The 16,628-nt window shown below is 37.4% G+C and overlaps 1 protein-coding gene across 1 annotated transcript; it reads right to left on the bottom strand.

The window, feature by feature from the left end:
* Positions 1-2,415: 2,415 nt before the first annotated feature.
* FCAR (Fc alpha receptor) lies at positions 2,416-15,120 on the bottom strand. Its single transcript, XM_081032841.1, has 5 exons — positions 15,051-15,120; positions 14,583-14,618; positions 9,691-9,975; positions 5,791-6,078; positions 2,416-3,443 (listed from the first exon to the last, which is right to left on the bottom strand). The coding sequence occupies exons 1-5, from the start codon at positions 15,082-15,084 to the stop codon at positions 3,430-3,432; spliced, it is 657 nt and encodes a 218-aa protein (XP_080888967.1). The 5' UTR covers positions 15,085-15,120; the 3' UTR covers positions 2,416-3,429.
* Between the last annotated feature and the right edge of the window lie 1,508 nt (positions 15,121-16,628).

The following is a 16,628-nucleotide window of genomic DNA, read 5'->3' as shown; positions in this document are numbered from 1 at the left end:
GAACTGGAAACTCGTTTTATATGTTAGGTACTGTTCTGCAGAGTTTGCCATCATTAATTCACCGAATCTCCATGATAACCTGATGAAATTGATAGCATGTGTTCCACCTGTTTGTAGATAAGGAACTGAGGCACAAAGAAACTAAATCAATGCCATGTTTTATGCAGCTAATTAGAGGTGTTGGGTGATCACTTCCAATACTGGAGTGTGTTACCTGGACAACACACACTAAAGTCAATTATACTATCCATCCTCACTAAGTTTGTCTCTGGTTTCTAATGGAGTCTTCTGTATCTATTTAGCACAGCTCCAGTTTCTACCTTAAGATCATACCTGTACTCCTGGGACTATCCTCATATACAGACTGTAAGCCACGTTTGAGATGATGGATTTCAAGTCGTGGCTCAACCAATTAGTGACTAAGTGACACCAAGGATGTTATGAATAATTTATTCATTTTTAAAACTCAAATTTATTGAGATATAATTTACATATGATACAATTTACCCATTTAAAGTGTATAATTCAATGGTTTTTAGTATAGTCACAGTTTGTTGCCCAATCATCACCACAATTTAATTTTAGAACTTTTCATCATTCCCCCGAAATAAACCCAACACCCACTAGCAGTTACTGCCATTTCCCCCTCACTCTCCTAGCCATAGGCAACCACTAATCCACTTTTAGTCTCTACAAACCACAAAGAACTTTTACAAACTGTGGTAAAATATATATAACATATTACAACATTTATCATTCTAATCATTTTAAAGGCTTTTAAATTGTTGTAAAAAAACACACGTAACACGAAATTTACCATCTTTGCCATTTGAACTGTGTAGTTCAGTAGTGCAAAGTACACCCACATTGTTGTGAAGTAGATCTCCAAAACTTTTTCATCTTGCAAAATTATATTCTATATACCACCTCCAACTAGTTGTTATTTAGTGGGCATAGAGTTTTGTTTTAACCATTTTAAACAAAGTTCAGTGGCATTAAAGAATTCACCACCCTCCATTTCCAGAACTTTCTCATCATCCTAAACTGAAATTTGGTATTTATATATTTGTATCATTATCCAAATCATATCATTTCTGAGCTGGTTTGCTCACGTAACACATGGCTTGATTCAAATGAAACTCACTGGGTTACAGTATATTCATATAAATGAAATGACCAGCATGAAGCCTAACATAGAACTGAAGGTCATGGATTATTAACCCCCCCACTCTTTTTCCATAAGCCAAATCTTATACTTAACCTAAATCAATCCAATATACAAACTGGCAAAGGCGAATGCACTCACTATTCAATGCCTGAAATAGAAAGGCAAAGCCAAGTTTGTCTTTTTTTTTGTCCTTTAGCAATGGAGAGTTTTGCTAGCCAGAAATGGTGTCTCTGAGCAAAGCCTATATCGGGCTTTGGGGAAATATGGATTTTTAGGGACTCTTGAGGTTGTTTGACATCCTCTATAAAAGCATGTTTATCTGAGGAATACTATTTTGATTGGTTGTCACTCACAGGAGTGTTTATTGGAGTGAAACTGTTTCTGACTGGCCGACATTTAGAAGCAAAGAGCTGATTGTTTGAGTGGCCAAGGCATTTTCACTGAAGGGAGTGCCCATTAATGATGGGTTAAAAACAACAGGCTCTGGTGGCTTCTTGTCACCATAGCTACAGGACAATAACATTTTTATAGAAGTGCAGGCATTTTTCATCCTCAGAACCCTTTTCCAAACAAGGCCCTGCCTTGACAAAAATCACATATGTGAGGCTAATCTTATTCTTCCCAATTGCATCTCTCTGGTCCAAATCTTGGATATGACATAAAGTCTCTTATTAGCCCTCCTCTGAAACTGTGGCACTTCCCAGTTGGTTTTTCTGGCCCAATCACTAACATTTCCTCCATTAACTTATTTATTCATAATTTCAATAAATAAACCAATATTTTGTTTTCTAGAACTTCTGATGAATATCGCAAAAAATGAACCAATAGATTAAGTAGCTCAAAGTGCCGAGAAACCCCAAAGGAGACACTTGTTTCATAAGTCTATCTACAATTGAGCATTGAACAAAATTTATGTATAACTTTTGAATCCCCCCAAATTTTACTAATAGCCTACTGTTGACTGGAAGCTTTACCAATAACGTAAAGTGTGAATTAACACGTTTTGTATGTTATATGTATTATATACTGTATTCTTATAATAAAGTAAGCCAGAGAAAAGAAAATGTTAAAAAATTATAAAGAAGAGAAAATATATTTACAGTATTATTGAAAAAACCCAGCATATAAGTGGACCCACGCAGTTCAAACCCGTGCTGTTCAAGAGTCAACTGTGTTTTGCATCGGAGGAGGCATGTGATATTTTGAAATGTGTCAGTTTCTTAAGAACAGGAGAGTCTTCTTTTTTTAAATGAATTTTTATTAAATTTATTGAGAAAAATTTATTGGGGACATTTGTTAGTAAAGCTATATAGGCTTCAAGTGTACAATTCTTTTTTTAAAAAAACAATGTGATTTATAGATGATGTAATACAGAATTGTACACTTGAAACTACTAACAATTGTCACCCCAATAAACAATAAACTTTTTGTCACCCCGAAGTTTATTGGGGTGACAATTGTTAGTAAAGTTACATAGATTTCAGGTGTACAATTCTGTATTACATCATCTATAAATCCCACTGTGTGTTCACCACCCAGAGTCAGTTCTCCTTAACAATAGTGAAAGCTTGTGTTACTACACAAGTTTTAGTATAGGGAAACTAGAAGCACACATGTCATGGAATATATGGTATGTTTAGCAAGCAGTATTAATAATTAATTAATTATTAGTATTAATAATTAATGGAATTCTAGACATTAAGGTCTTATAAAGGAGGATGTAAGGATATTTGGTTTTGCTGATAAAGTCAAGACAAACTGAAGTTATGAGCCACAACTCTTATAGAGGAAGGATGAAAAACAGTCTACAAGGAGAACTGAGAATGCTTTGCATTATTTTTTATCACAGTAAGTGAGTTAAACCAAGACTATATTAAGCATTTTATCACCAACATCCAGGAAGGTGGGGTGCAGATATATCAGATCCATATAAGAAAATACCATTTGATTGGCCTGAAAATGGATCCAAGCTTCTAGTGCCTCTTTCTCCCTTGTGTTCTCCAAGAAGCTTTGCAGGACCTCACAGTGCTGATTCATTTCCACTTGGAGCACCAAGTTTCTACCTGGTGGTCATTAGGGGGTATTCCAAAGGTCTATTCTGTCTGACATTTCTGTGTACTTGAGGTCAGTTCAGGTAAGTCTTCTAAGTGTGCTTTGTGTGGAACCTTATGGCTGCGCCAGTTTTTAGCCAGTATCGTCAAGAGAGCCACGAGAATCAGCCCTGCCACTCCCATTCGGATCAAATTCTCCAATGTGTAATCTTAGTTCATGGTATCTAGAGACATAATTAAAAAGGGATGTACAAAGTATTAGTCACAATATAGTCACAGGGATATAAAATACAGCATGGGGAATATAATCAACAGTGTTGTAAAGACTATGTAGGGTGCCAAATGGGTACTGTACTTATAAGGGGCATCACTTCATGGACTGTGTGGATGCCTGACTACTGTGCTGTACACCTGAGTCTGAAATAGAATAATATTGAAATATATATATATATATATATATATATATATATATATATATACACACACACATATATATATACACATATATGTATATGTGTATATATATATATTCACAGGATGTAAAGTACAGCATAGGGAATATAGTCAATGGAACTGTAACAGCTATATACAATGTGAGAGGGGTAGTAGATTAGGGGCGGGGGGTTATCACATTGTGAGGGGTGTAAATGTCTAATTATTACATTGCTTTGTACACCTGAAACTAATATAAAAAAGAGATGAACCATCATTTATCATGTTCCATTTAACACCAATCCCGGAGCCCTGAAATGGGAGCTTATTTCTCTATTTGTGTTTACACTGGGACTCCTTTCTCAAAGAACTCATGCATTCATGAGTGACATTCTTGGTCTGTAAGCTTGGGTCCATGGGTGGTAAACTGGTTCCCAGGGGAGTCTTATAAATAGGAGAAGAGGTGGTTATGGGGAGGTCGTGTTTACTTTTTATTGCTTCCTCATGTAGTGATTTTGCTGAATGTCTAATCATGCACCTCTATATATCTAGAACCCTAAATTGTCTCTTCTACACCTTCTTCACCCCACACAACAATTTGTGTTCCTCTCTCAGACAAGACAAAGGGTATTACAACATTGTTGGTATCTGGGAAGCAGGTAGGAGAAAATTTTCAGGTAAACTTAAGTAAAATTAGTCTCTCCTATCATGTGACCGCTTACTAGACAATGCTGATCTCTGAATCTTTAAAAAATTTCTTCATTTGTTATATGGACTACATAGGATTTTGTTCCTCTCAAGGATATAATAAAATATTTTGAAATTATAATGCTCAAAAATCCTAGTAACTTCTGACTCTGGGTGGTGAACACACAATGGGATTTATAGATGATGTAATACAGAATTGTACACCTGAAATCTATGTAACTTTACTAACAATTGTCACCCCAATAAAAAAAATGCTAGTAACTTTCTACTGTTAAAAATAGAGAAGTCAATTCCAAATGGACTTGAAATTCCAAATCAATTCCTAATTGCAAGAAACAAAATATTTTGAGTTTAAAGACATGATAGATCATCTTGACACTAAGATAGGAGATGGTTTCTAAAACAAGATACCATGATTACTCTAAAGGAAAAAGCTAATAAATTCACTCCTCCCCCATGGATGCCCAATTGTCCATACACCATTAGTTAGAAAAGACCTTTTTAAGCTATATAATCTTACAGCACCATGGCTATCATATTTTCTTAGCTTGTGGAATGACTGGACAAAGTAGATATGATAGATGAATGTGGTTGCCCTGCTCAGTAATCAGCAGGTGCTTACATCTGCTGTAACTTGTGTTTTCTCCTCCTGAGCAGAATAATGTACACAAACAATATATTAGGTTGGTGCAAAAGTAATTGTGGTTTTTGCTATTGTTTTTAACCTTTTAAACTGCAATTACTTTTGTACCAACCTAATAAAAATAGGGCTCATGACAGAGTTTGAAAGAGAACTGACTCTGGGTAGTGAATACACAATACACTATACAGATGATGTATTATAGAATTGTACACTTGAAACCTATATAATTTTACTAACAAATGTCACCCCAATAGATTTAATAAAGATTAATATAAAAAAGTAGATCTTTACCAGCAAAAAAAAAAAAAAAAAAAAAAGAGTCTTTCCCATGAGCCATAAATTCCCACTCAGTCACTCAGAGTGGATTCTAGTATGTGTTTTAGGTTAGGTTAAGGATTTCCAGTTACAACTAAGCATTTGAAAAGGAGAGATGGGTCAGTCTAAGGATGTGTCAAATATCTATTGTCTCAATAACACCCCTTCATGTGATTCTGAATGTGGGCCTCTCCTTATCAACAGACCTGATTCTGAATTGGGCATCTTTTTTTATCAACAGACCATGTGTTTCAAATGATACTGTCTGGAGAACTCTAAAAGAGGATCTGAAAGTCAAATGTAGTGTGGGTGAGAAGTGCTTCTTTCTTCACAGTCGTCTGAGTAGTGATTTTCTACTGCCCCACTGTTCGTTCTCAGTGCATCTCTTCATATTACTGCCTGATGCCAAAGCTCTGGACAGCCAATTGGAGCCCAGAGGAGGAGGACATAGGGTGGTGATGGGGTGTACCTACCTATGACCACAAGCTCCAGGGCATCACTAGGGACTGACCACACGTAAGGGTTGCCACTGTGCCAACCATAGCACCTGTAGTTCCCTGAGAAGCTGAGGTTCACAGGACCCAGAGTGAAATTGCCTTGGTGTTCTCCATTTTGGTGCTGTGGCAAGGAAGCTTCTCCTTCTTTTGTCAGTAAAAATCTATCAAGTGGGATGTGTGCTGAACCACACTGGAGGGAAATATTCTGTCCTGGCATCATCACAAGGCCCTGATCAGTGGAGAGAAAGGGTTTCTCATACAAGCCTAAAAGAGAAGAGAGTGAGATATTAGCAAGATTTTATTCCCTTTTCTCTTTATCCTTGCAACTTATGTTGGATCCACACTAAGAGAAGAAAAGATGCTGACATTTCCTGCTGCAAAGGAATGGGAGCTGGAAACATTCCATTTCACTACCACAGGACCCATACTCTGTCCCAAACTATTGCAGACAGAGCCAGGCAAACAAGCAGCCCTCAGAGCTTAGAAGAAAGATAGATGAAAGATAGAGATCTGGTCTCTAAAACCAGAAGAGACATATGATTCTGTTTCCAGTGACAATGTCCCCACACCACCACCAAGTAATTATGGGACACTAGCTGTGTATCCCACAGTTGAACGCACTTCTGACACTATCTCCCTAGAGACAGTGTCAGACACAACAGGTTAAGGGATGAGTCCCGCAGGATAGCTCCCCACTGCCCGTCTCAAGTCCAGGTTGTTTTCTGTGCTTCTGACTGATCAGCTATAAATCAGAGGTTCCCACCTTGGGTTCAATTTATTTGCTAGAGTGACTTACAGAACTTAGGAATCATGTTACTTACTAGATCACTGGTTTCTTTTAATACTATTCGGCAGTAAGAAAAGATGATATAGGAACATTTGTGACAACATGGATGGATCTTGAGAATATAATGCTAAGCGAAATAAGTCAGACAGAAAAAGCAGAGAACCCTATGAATTTTAAAAAATTCTTTTATTAGTTTTGAGTATACTTTAAAAGAATATAACTGAGAAATAGCCAGATGGAAGAGATGCATGGGGAAGGTATGGGGAAAGAGTGTGGAGCTTCCATGCCCTCTCCATATGTGCCACTATCTCCAGTCTTTATGTGTTCACCAACCCAGAAGCTCTTTGAATCTCATTCTTTTGGGTTTTTATGGAGACTTCATTAAGAGCCGAGATTGATTAGTTCATACACATATTCTTTTCTTTAGATTCCACATATAAGTGAGATCATATGGTACTTGTCTTTCTCTTTCTGACTTATTTCACTTAACATAATGTTCTGTGGATGCCTGGTCATGGCATTGTACACCAGAGGCTGGACATTAATGAATGTCAACTATAATTTTATGTGTATAATGTGATGGCGCGGTGTGAGGTCGGGGTGGTGGTGGTTGGGGGGAGGGGGGTTCACGGTGTGAGGGCTGTAAAAATAAAATAAAATAAAATAATTAAAAAATAAAAAGAGTCGAGATTGATTAAATCATGGCTATTGGCAACTGAACTCAACCTCTAGCCCCTCTCCTCTCCTAGGAGGTTGGAGGGTGGGACTGAAAGTTACAACCCTTCAATCACATGATTGGTTCCCCTGGCACTATTAAGTGTGCTTTCTAAAATAAACTCATTAATATAAACTAAAGTGTGGTTGAAAAGGGGTTTGTTGGGAATATCAAGACACCTTTATCATCTTATCACTTAGGATGTTCCAAGGGTTTTAGAAGCTTTGTGCCAGGAACTGGACAAAGACAAATATATGTTTCTTTGTCTTGTTCTTTTGTTGTTTTTGGTTTACATACCACATATCAGTGAAATCATAGGGTTCTCTGCTTTTTCTGTCTGACTTATTTCACTTAGCATTATTCTCTCGAGATCCATCCATGTTGTCACAAATGCTCCTATATCATCTTTCCTTAACGCCGAATAGTATTCCATTGTGTATATGTACCACAATTTCTTTATCCATTCATCTATCGAATGACATTTTGGTTGTTTCCATGTCTTGGCCACCATAAACAAAGCTGCAATGACAGTAATTTAGTGGTTACCAGAGGGTAAGGGGGTGGGGGGCGGGTGATGACGGTAAGGGGGATCAAATATATGGTAATGGAAGGAGAACTGACTCTGGGTGGTGAACACACAATGGGATTTATAGATGATATAATACAGAATTGTACACCTGAAATCTATGTAAATTTACTAACAATTGTCACCCCAATAAATCTAATAAATATATATATATATATATATATATATATATATATATATATATGTGTGTTTCTTAATGTAAATCACAGTATCACAAACTGTATATTGGGGAAAAGGGGGAATGGTATCCTGAGAGTTTGAGAAGCTATGTCAGGGACTGAAGGAAGTGAAATTGTATAAGAATAATGTCAGCAGGCATAGAAGGACCTGGAATTCCAGGGTGCATCCTTCTAGAAACACAGGGTCCAGGCTACCTTGAGAACAGAGCTTAAAACTGAGGACTGGACTCAGGCAGGGGCAGCATATCTCCCTATTCCTTAGGTATGGGCTGCGAATAGTGATTTACTTCAATTTAGAAAGTGTAGGTGGGAGCAAGAATAACTGTGCACTGGAGAAACCTGATGAGTGCTGTCTCAGCCAGGGGCTCAAAGTCAGCATCAACAGCCATATTCATTTGTATGGTATGTACTCTTGATTTGATGTGATGAAAATGGCATCGTTATCCATTCATCTATCGAAGGACATTTTGGTTGTTTCCATGTCTTGGCCACCGTAAACAAAGCTGCAATGAACATTGGAGCACACGTGTCTTTATGGATAAATGATTTCAAATTCTTTGGGTAGATACCCAGGAGAGGAATTGCTGAGTCATATGGTAATTCTATTTGTAATTTTTTGAGGAACCTCCACACTGCCTTCCATAGCGGCTGCACCAGTCTGCATTCCCACCAACAGTGTATCAGGGTTCCTTTTTCTCCACAGCCTTTCCAACACTTGTTACTATTTGTCTTGTTGATGATAGCCATTCTGACTGTGGTGAGGTGATATCTCATTGTGGTTTTTATTTGCATTTCTCTGATGATTAGCGATGTTGAGCATTTTTTCATATGTCTATTTGCTATTTGTAAGTCCTCTTTGGAGAAATGTCTCCTCGGGTCCTCTGTCCCGACAATAGTTTAGTGGTTACCAGAGGGTAAGGGGGGTGAGGGGAGGGAGATGAGGGTAAGGGGGAGCAAATATATGGTGATGGAAGGAGAACTGACTCTGGGTGGTGAACACACAATGGGATTTATAGATGATGTAATACAGAATTGTACACCTGAAATAATGTAATTTCATTAACAATTGTCACCCCAATAAATAAAAAAAAAGAAAAAAAAAGAAAATGGCATCGTGACTCTGTGGTCTTCCTCAGAATAACTCATAGCTCCTGTCTTGTCATAGGTAAAACATCAAATAACTTCCAATAGTGGGGCATCCAAAAACATATCTGACCAATGCTCCTCAAAACTGCTAAGGTTGTCAAAGACAAGGAACGCCTGAGAAACTTACACAGGAGGAGGAACCCAAGAAGAGAGGACAACTAACTACAACACAGGATGGTATCTTGGAATAGATGAAGGACATTAATTGAAAACTAAGGAAATTCAAATAAACTACAGACTTTAGCTCATGATAATATATCAATTTTAGTTCATTAATGGTAAGGAATCTACCATATGAATGGAAGATGTTAACAATGGGGGAAGTTAGGTTCTGGCTATATAGGACCTCTCTGCCATATCTTCTCAATTTGGAGTAAATCTGTAACTGTTCTAAACACCAAGTCTATGAAAAAATAAGAAGGAAAAAATGCCCAAGGGCTGGGGACCTTGGCCATCTCCTCACCTGTCACCACCAGCTCCAGGGCTTCACTATGCTTTGACCAGCTGACTGTTTTCCTATATTGGCATTGATAACGCCCTGCAGTGTTTGTATCCATGTGCTTAATGATGAATTCAGCCACTTTCTGAAATCCCCATCTCTTCTGCACCACTGTGGATGTGGAGTTTTTCAGGATCTCCAGTTGGTACAAGTAAGACTCAGGTATTCCACAGCACTGAATCTTCACAGACTCATTCCAGGGAATCACAGAGCTGGGCACAGCAGATATTTTAGGAATGGGAAGTTCCCCTGGAAGAAAATAGAGCCCAGACAGTTGGCCTGCCATGGGGAAACTATACTTCTTTCCTTCTCTGTGGGGGGAACATAAATAAATAAATGTGTGAAGGACCTATAATTACTTCCTTTTAAAATGTTTTTTTGGGGGTTATTTTCTAATGCAGAAAACATATCTACATAAAATTTACCATTTTAACCATTTTTCAGTGTACAACTCAGTGGCATTAGTTGCATTCACCATATTGTTTAACTATTACCATCATCATGACTCAAAACAGAAACCCTATAACCATTAAGCAATAACTCCTCACTCCCTTTTCCTCAGCCTCTGGTAACCTCGGATCTACTTTCTGTCTCTATGAATTTGCCTGTTTCAGGTACCTCATATCAATGAAATAATGTAATATTGGTCTTTCTACGCCTGGTGTATTTCACTAAGCATAATGTTCTCAAGGTCCATCTATGTTGTAGTGTGTGTAGGAATGTCCTTCCTTTTAATGGCTGAATAATATTCCATTGTATGAATGGACCACATTTTATTTATCCATTCATGTCAATGGAAACTTGGGTTGTTTTGACCTTTGGCTATTGTGAATAATACTGTTATGAACATGGGTGTACGTATTTCTGTTTGAGTCCCTACTTTCAATTCCTTTGGTTATATACATAGGAGTGGAATTCCTGGATCATATGTTTAGCTTTTAAGGAAATGAAGAGCTCTTTGAGGAACCAAATTTCACCTCAGTGATAATATATATTATTGAGGTAAAATATTATTGAGGTGAAATTCACATAACATAAAACTAACCTTTTTTAAATTTATTGGGGTGACAATTGTTAGTGAAATTACATAGATTTCAGGTGTACAATTCTGTATTACATCATCTATAAATCCCACTGTGTGTTCACCACCCAGAGTCAGTTCTCCTTCCATCATCATATATTTGATCCCCCTTACCCTCAACTAACCATTTTTAAAGTGTATGTTTTAGTGGTACTTAGTACTTTCACAATATTGTGCAGCCTATCTAGTTCCATTTTTACTCCCCCCAAACACATTAAGCAGCCACACCCCATTCTACCCACCTCTCAGCCCCTAACAACTCATAGTTGGCCATAAAGTTTGCTTAGTGTTTTGTTTGCTATGGTGATTTTTATCAACAGTCAGTTCTGCTCTTCACTCTAAAGTGAGGGTGATGAAACTTGGAGAAACCATGCCAATTGCTCAAGACCACAAATTGAAGAGTGGCTAAACCTGGTTTGGAAACTAGGGATATCTCACCCAGATTCTGTGCTGTCTCCTCTGCAGGTGGGGGGAGCTCTCCATCCTGAAGCAGTTAGAGAATGCAATGTGATGGACAGCTAACACAAGTGTCTGGTGATTTTGAAGATTACTTCTGTGAGAGAAGGCCAGGAGGCTGGAACTTGGCAATAAAACAGCCCCAAGAGCAGGATTTAGGATAGAAAGGGATTTAGAAGGGATTGGGGGATATAAGCAGGTGCTGATTAGCTCGTTGGCACCAATCCATACATGCTGAGTGGCTTTGAGCAAGTAATTTTGCATTTGAAGACTTCTGCTATATATATATTAAATTATAGTTGTATATATATGTATATATAGTCATGAGATGTGGAGTACAGCATAAAAAATAGAGTCAATGGAATTGTAACAGCTGTATACGATGTCAGAGGGGCAGTAGATTGAGGTGGGGAGTTACCACATTGTGAGGGGTGTAAATGTCTAAATATTACATTGTTTTGTACACCTGAAACTAATTTAAAAAAAGAAAGAAAAGAAAAAAAGACTGTAAATAAATAAATAAATATCTTACTGCAAAAACAAAAACAAAAAAAGGCTTCTGCTGTCAGCTTTAACCCTATACAGAAACTCGGAAACAGGGGGAGGGACACTCAAAACCTGCTGGTTCCATTTGTCAAGGTGTGTCATCTATTTTAGACCTGATAGCAATGTGCTCAGATGCAGCTCTGTGAAGGGGATAAGAAGGGTTTGCTGTCCCCATGAGGGTTGTTGTCAAGCAAGACAAACGCTGCTGGACTTGCTTACATTCATTACAATTCATTCACTAATACATCTATGCATTCATTGTTTCAAAACATATAGAGAGATGCTTCCATTAACCTAGGCACAATGTTTATCTACTCTCATGCTGTAAACCAGTAGTTCTCAACATGGGGTGATTTGGCCTTCCAGGGGACAATTTGACAATGTCTAGAGGCATTTTTTTGTGGTCACAACTGAGATGGGAGGAAAAATTGGCATCTAGTGGCTGGAGGCCAAAGATGCTGCTAAACATCCCACAATGTACAGGACAGCCCCCGAAACAAAAGGTTATCTAGCCCCAAATGTCATTGGTGCTGAAATTCAGAAACTACCTAAATAGATCTGGTTAATACCTTTAAGGAAAGGATGATGTAGGAAATGTCAGATATTAATTTAAAAAATACATAAGTATAAGATTATAGATGATGATGTGTGACCTGCAGTACAAAAGTGTAGAACTCTGAGATCTGATAACAGAGGTGAAAGTTCAGCTGATATATGAGGATGAGTAGAAATTGTCTAGGCAACAGGGACAGACAGGTTTTGAGCACTTCAGATTGAAGGGGCAATCGGAGAGGCCTTGAGTTAATAAAGTGCAGTGAGTGAAGGAGAAACTAAAAAGCAGAGACTCAGAGGGAGAGTGAAAGATGTATTAGAGGAGCAGACAAAAGCGAGGGTGGGCAGGACTTGGGGGACCTGGGGAAGTCAGTAGGTATATCTGAAGATAAACTACGAAGGAGTTTTATTTTTGTTTTTTGTTTTTTTTGTAAATCCAGTGCAAAGCCATGAAAAGCTTTTTAGTGAGATGACATCATCGATATACATTTTATTTTATTTTATTATTTTTTTGCAATTAATCAACTTTATTCATACAAATTTATGCATTTCTAGGTCAAGTGCTGGTCATTAATCAATTTTTGAGAAAGGTGAGGTGAATCTTGACATTTTACAGATTTAATAGGATCTACAGTTCTTAAGCAGAGCTTAATCAAAGTACTTTCTGATTCATTTGTCATTTCTAGACCATTGCTCCCTCCCCATCTCTTTTTTTTAAATTTATTAGTTTCAGGTGTACACGACAAGGTAATACTTAGACATTCATCATTTATATCCCTCACACTGTGAACCCCTATCCCCCATCCACTATCCCTCCGACCTCGCAACGAGCCATCACATTATATATATAAAATTATAGTTGGCATTCATTATTGTACTAAGGAGTTTTAAGGGGGAGATAAACCTTCTGTCTACCTACACCAAAATTTGGAAAACACTTATTCATAAAGATATATGTATCCCTATGTTTATTGTAGCATTATTCACAATAGCCAAGACATGGAAACAACCCAAGAGTCCTTCGATGGATGAACAGATAAAGAAGATGGGATACTTATATAAAATGGAATATTACTCAGCCTTAGGATGCTGCCATTTTCAATAACATGGACGGATCTTGAGAATATCATGATAAGCGAAAGATGTTAGACTGACAAGGAGAAGAATCATACGATCTCACTCATATGTGGGATATAAAACAGAAAGCAACAAATGAATAAAAAAACCAAAACAATCAAACAAACAAACTCTTTGACACAGACAACAATATGGTGGTTACCAGAGAGGAAGGGGTGTAGGAGGAGGTTAAAGAGAGCAAAAGGGGTCAAATATGTGGTGACAGAAAGACACTAAACTTTGGGTGATGAGCACACAATGCAATATGCAGATAATATTTTATAATATTGTACATTTGAAACTAATATAATCTTATTAACTTCTGTCACCCCAATAAATTTAATGAAATAATTTAAAAAAGAAAAGGGAGGGTAATAGATTGGGGAGGGGGGTTATCATTTGGTGAGGGCTGTAAATGTCTAACATTATTTTGTACACCTGAAACTAATAAAATAAAATCATTAGAAGACAAAAAACGGGGGGGAGGAGATAAACTATTTGTATTTTAAAGATACTAGTAATTCAGGCTACAGTCTTTAGAAGGAGCTGGAAGAGAGAAGACATGGATGAACATGGGGTCACACCCATTAGAAGGCCAAGGCAGTAGTTGGGGTGACAGAATATAAAGTAGTAATTTAATACTACTACCCACTGTTTAGTACTATAGTAGTATTGAAAAATACACAGATTGTGCAGTAGGGTTGGACTAAAGCAGTATCCCTTTAAATGAAGCGAAATAGGTAGAATGGGGAGAATTAGGCTGTGACAACAAATATGTGCAATATAGGAAAGGATATTGGGCAATCAAAGATGGCTCCAAACTTCCTCACAACTGCAGTTGTGAACATTCAGTAAATATACATCTTTGATGGACAGACAGATTAACAGAGGCAAAAGCTAAATCCAGCTCTGAGCATAACGAGTTGGAGGGATTTGGAGATACCAAAGGGAGATAGAAATCATGCGAGGAGAACACAGCCGAGACATTTAGAATGGGGAATAAAATTGGAATTCATTTAGGTTTTAGACTCTCTCTCCAGCCCTTCTATCCCAGAGCTGCCATGAGGGTAGAGGGGTGCTGGGGGAGATTTAGGTGAACACTTACCTTCCTGTGCCTGAATCTTCTGGATGAGACAGAGCACTAGAAGAGAGAGATTCATAAAAAAGCAATCCTTCAGTTTCCAATCTCTATTATAAATCACCCTACATAATGCCATTTTTTTTCTCCCACAACAAACATAGCACTGAGGCTCATCTTTTAGTTTTACCTTCTAGATTCAAGCCCCTGAAGCTCTCATTTGTAGAAGCTCTGGAACCATCATGCATCCTCAGAGAGCATGGCATGAGTTGAATGAACCTCACAAGGTCAACTTGACAAGTTAGCCCCACAAGCTAGCTTGGACTTGGGTAGACATGGTTATAGATATCTGGGCAAAGATGATCTCTCCAGTAAGAAGATCAGAATCTCCTTGAAAGCCACTAAGATTAATGCTTCTTCATGTTAAGAGGGACCCTGACTGTTTTGGGATTCCCCCCATCTTCCTCTCTAACCCACTTTCATTTCAGGACTCACAGAGACAGAGGAGGGTGGTATCTCTGGGGGCCATAATTCTGACACAGCCTCGGTCCAGTGTGCCTCTTGTTAGTACACATTAGCAGATGACAGACTCTTACAAGGCATTAAGTAAGATCCACAGGAAGTATGAGGTCATAACCTAACGTCAGAGAATTTCTACATTTATTGCCCCACAAGGATTGGTTCACTCCCAATTAACTTAGTAGCTCTTGGATAGAGTCCAAGAGGAGAGCAATCTTCCTGTTTATGTTTCAGATGAGAAATAAATGCTTTCATCAACCAATTTCTTTTTTCTTTTTTAAAATTCATTCATTCATTTATTTTTTTATATTTTTTATTTATTTATTTATTTAAATTAAATTTATTGGGGTGACAATTGTTAGTAAATTTACATAGATTTCAGGTGTACAATTCTGTATTACAATTGTCACCCCAATAAATTAAAAAAAGAAAAAAGAAAAAAGAAAACAATCTCATTTACAATTGCTTCAAAGACTGTAAAATACCTGGGAATAATTTTAACCAAAGAAGTAAAAGACCTGTACTCAGAAAATTACAAGACACTCAATAGAGAAACTAAAGAAGACACAAGTAGATGGAAACATATACCATGTTCATGGATAGGAAGAATTAATATATTTAAAATGTCCATACTGCCTAAGGCGATATACATATTCAACACAATTCCCATCAAACTACCAAGGACATTTTTCACAGAAATAGAACATATAATCCTAAAATTTATATGGGACCATAAAAGACCCCGGATAGCCTCAGCAATCTTGAGAAATAAGAACAAAGTGGGAGGTATAACAATACCTGACATCTAATTATATTACAATGTTACAAAATCAAAACAGCGTGGTACTGGCATAAAAACAGACACATAGATCAATGGAACAATAGAGAGCGCAGAAATAAATTCATGCCTATTTGGCTATTTAATCTATGACAATTGAAGCAAGAATTTACGGTGGGGTAAAAGACAGTCTATTCAATAAATGGTGCTGGGAAACCTTGACAGATACATGCAAAAAAATAAAGCTGGACCACCTCTTTATATACAAGAATAAATTCAAAATGGATTAAAGACTTAAATGTAACATCTGAAACCATAACACTTCTAGAAGAAAATATAGGAAGAAACTTTACAGACATTCCCAGCCAGAGTAATATTTTTCCTGATATGTTCCCTCAGTCAAAGGAAGTAAGAGAAAGAATAAACATGTGGGATTACTTCAAACTAAAAAGTTTCTTCACAGCAAAGGAAACCATCAACAAAACAAAAAGGGATCCTACTGAATGGGAGAAGATATTTGCCAATCATATATCTCGTATGTGGTTAATATCCCAAATCTATAAAAAACTCACTCAACTTCAAAACAAAAAACAAACAAACAAACAAACAAACAACCCAATTACAAAATAGGCAGAGGACATGAAGAGACATCTTTCTAAAGAGGACATACAGATGGCAAACAGACATATGAAAAACTGCTCAACCTCACTAATCATTAGAGAAATGCAAATGAGATACCACCTCACCCCAGTCAAAATGGTTATCATCAATAAATC

The sequence above is a fragment of the Rhinolophus hipposideros genome (genome assembly GCF_964194185.1).
Source record: "Rhinolophus hipposideros genome assembly, chromosome: 21".
In the NCBI taxonomy this organism is placed as follows: domain Eukaryota; kingdom Metazoa; phylum Chordata; class Mammalia; order Chiroptera; family Rhinolophidae; genus Rhinolophus; species Rhinolophus hipposideros.
The sequence above is the reverse complement of the archived record's forward strand: the minus strand, read 5'-3'. Positions and strand labels throughout refer to the sequence as shown.

Excerpts from the sequence above, each read along its gene's own strand:
- FCAR (XM_081032841.1), bottom strand. The coding sequence starts at position 15,084 with ATGGCCCCCAGAGATACCACCCTCCTCTGTCTCT. Across the intron at positions 14,619-15,050 it reads TACCACCCTCCTCTGTCTCT|TGCTCTGTCTCATCCAGAAG; the intron begins GTGAGTCCTGAA and ends TCTCTCTTCTAG. Across the intron at positions 6,079-9,690 it reads CCTGGAGCTGGTGGTGACAG|GCTTGTATGAGAAACCCTTT; the intron begins GTGAGGAGATGG and ends CTTCTCTTTTAG.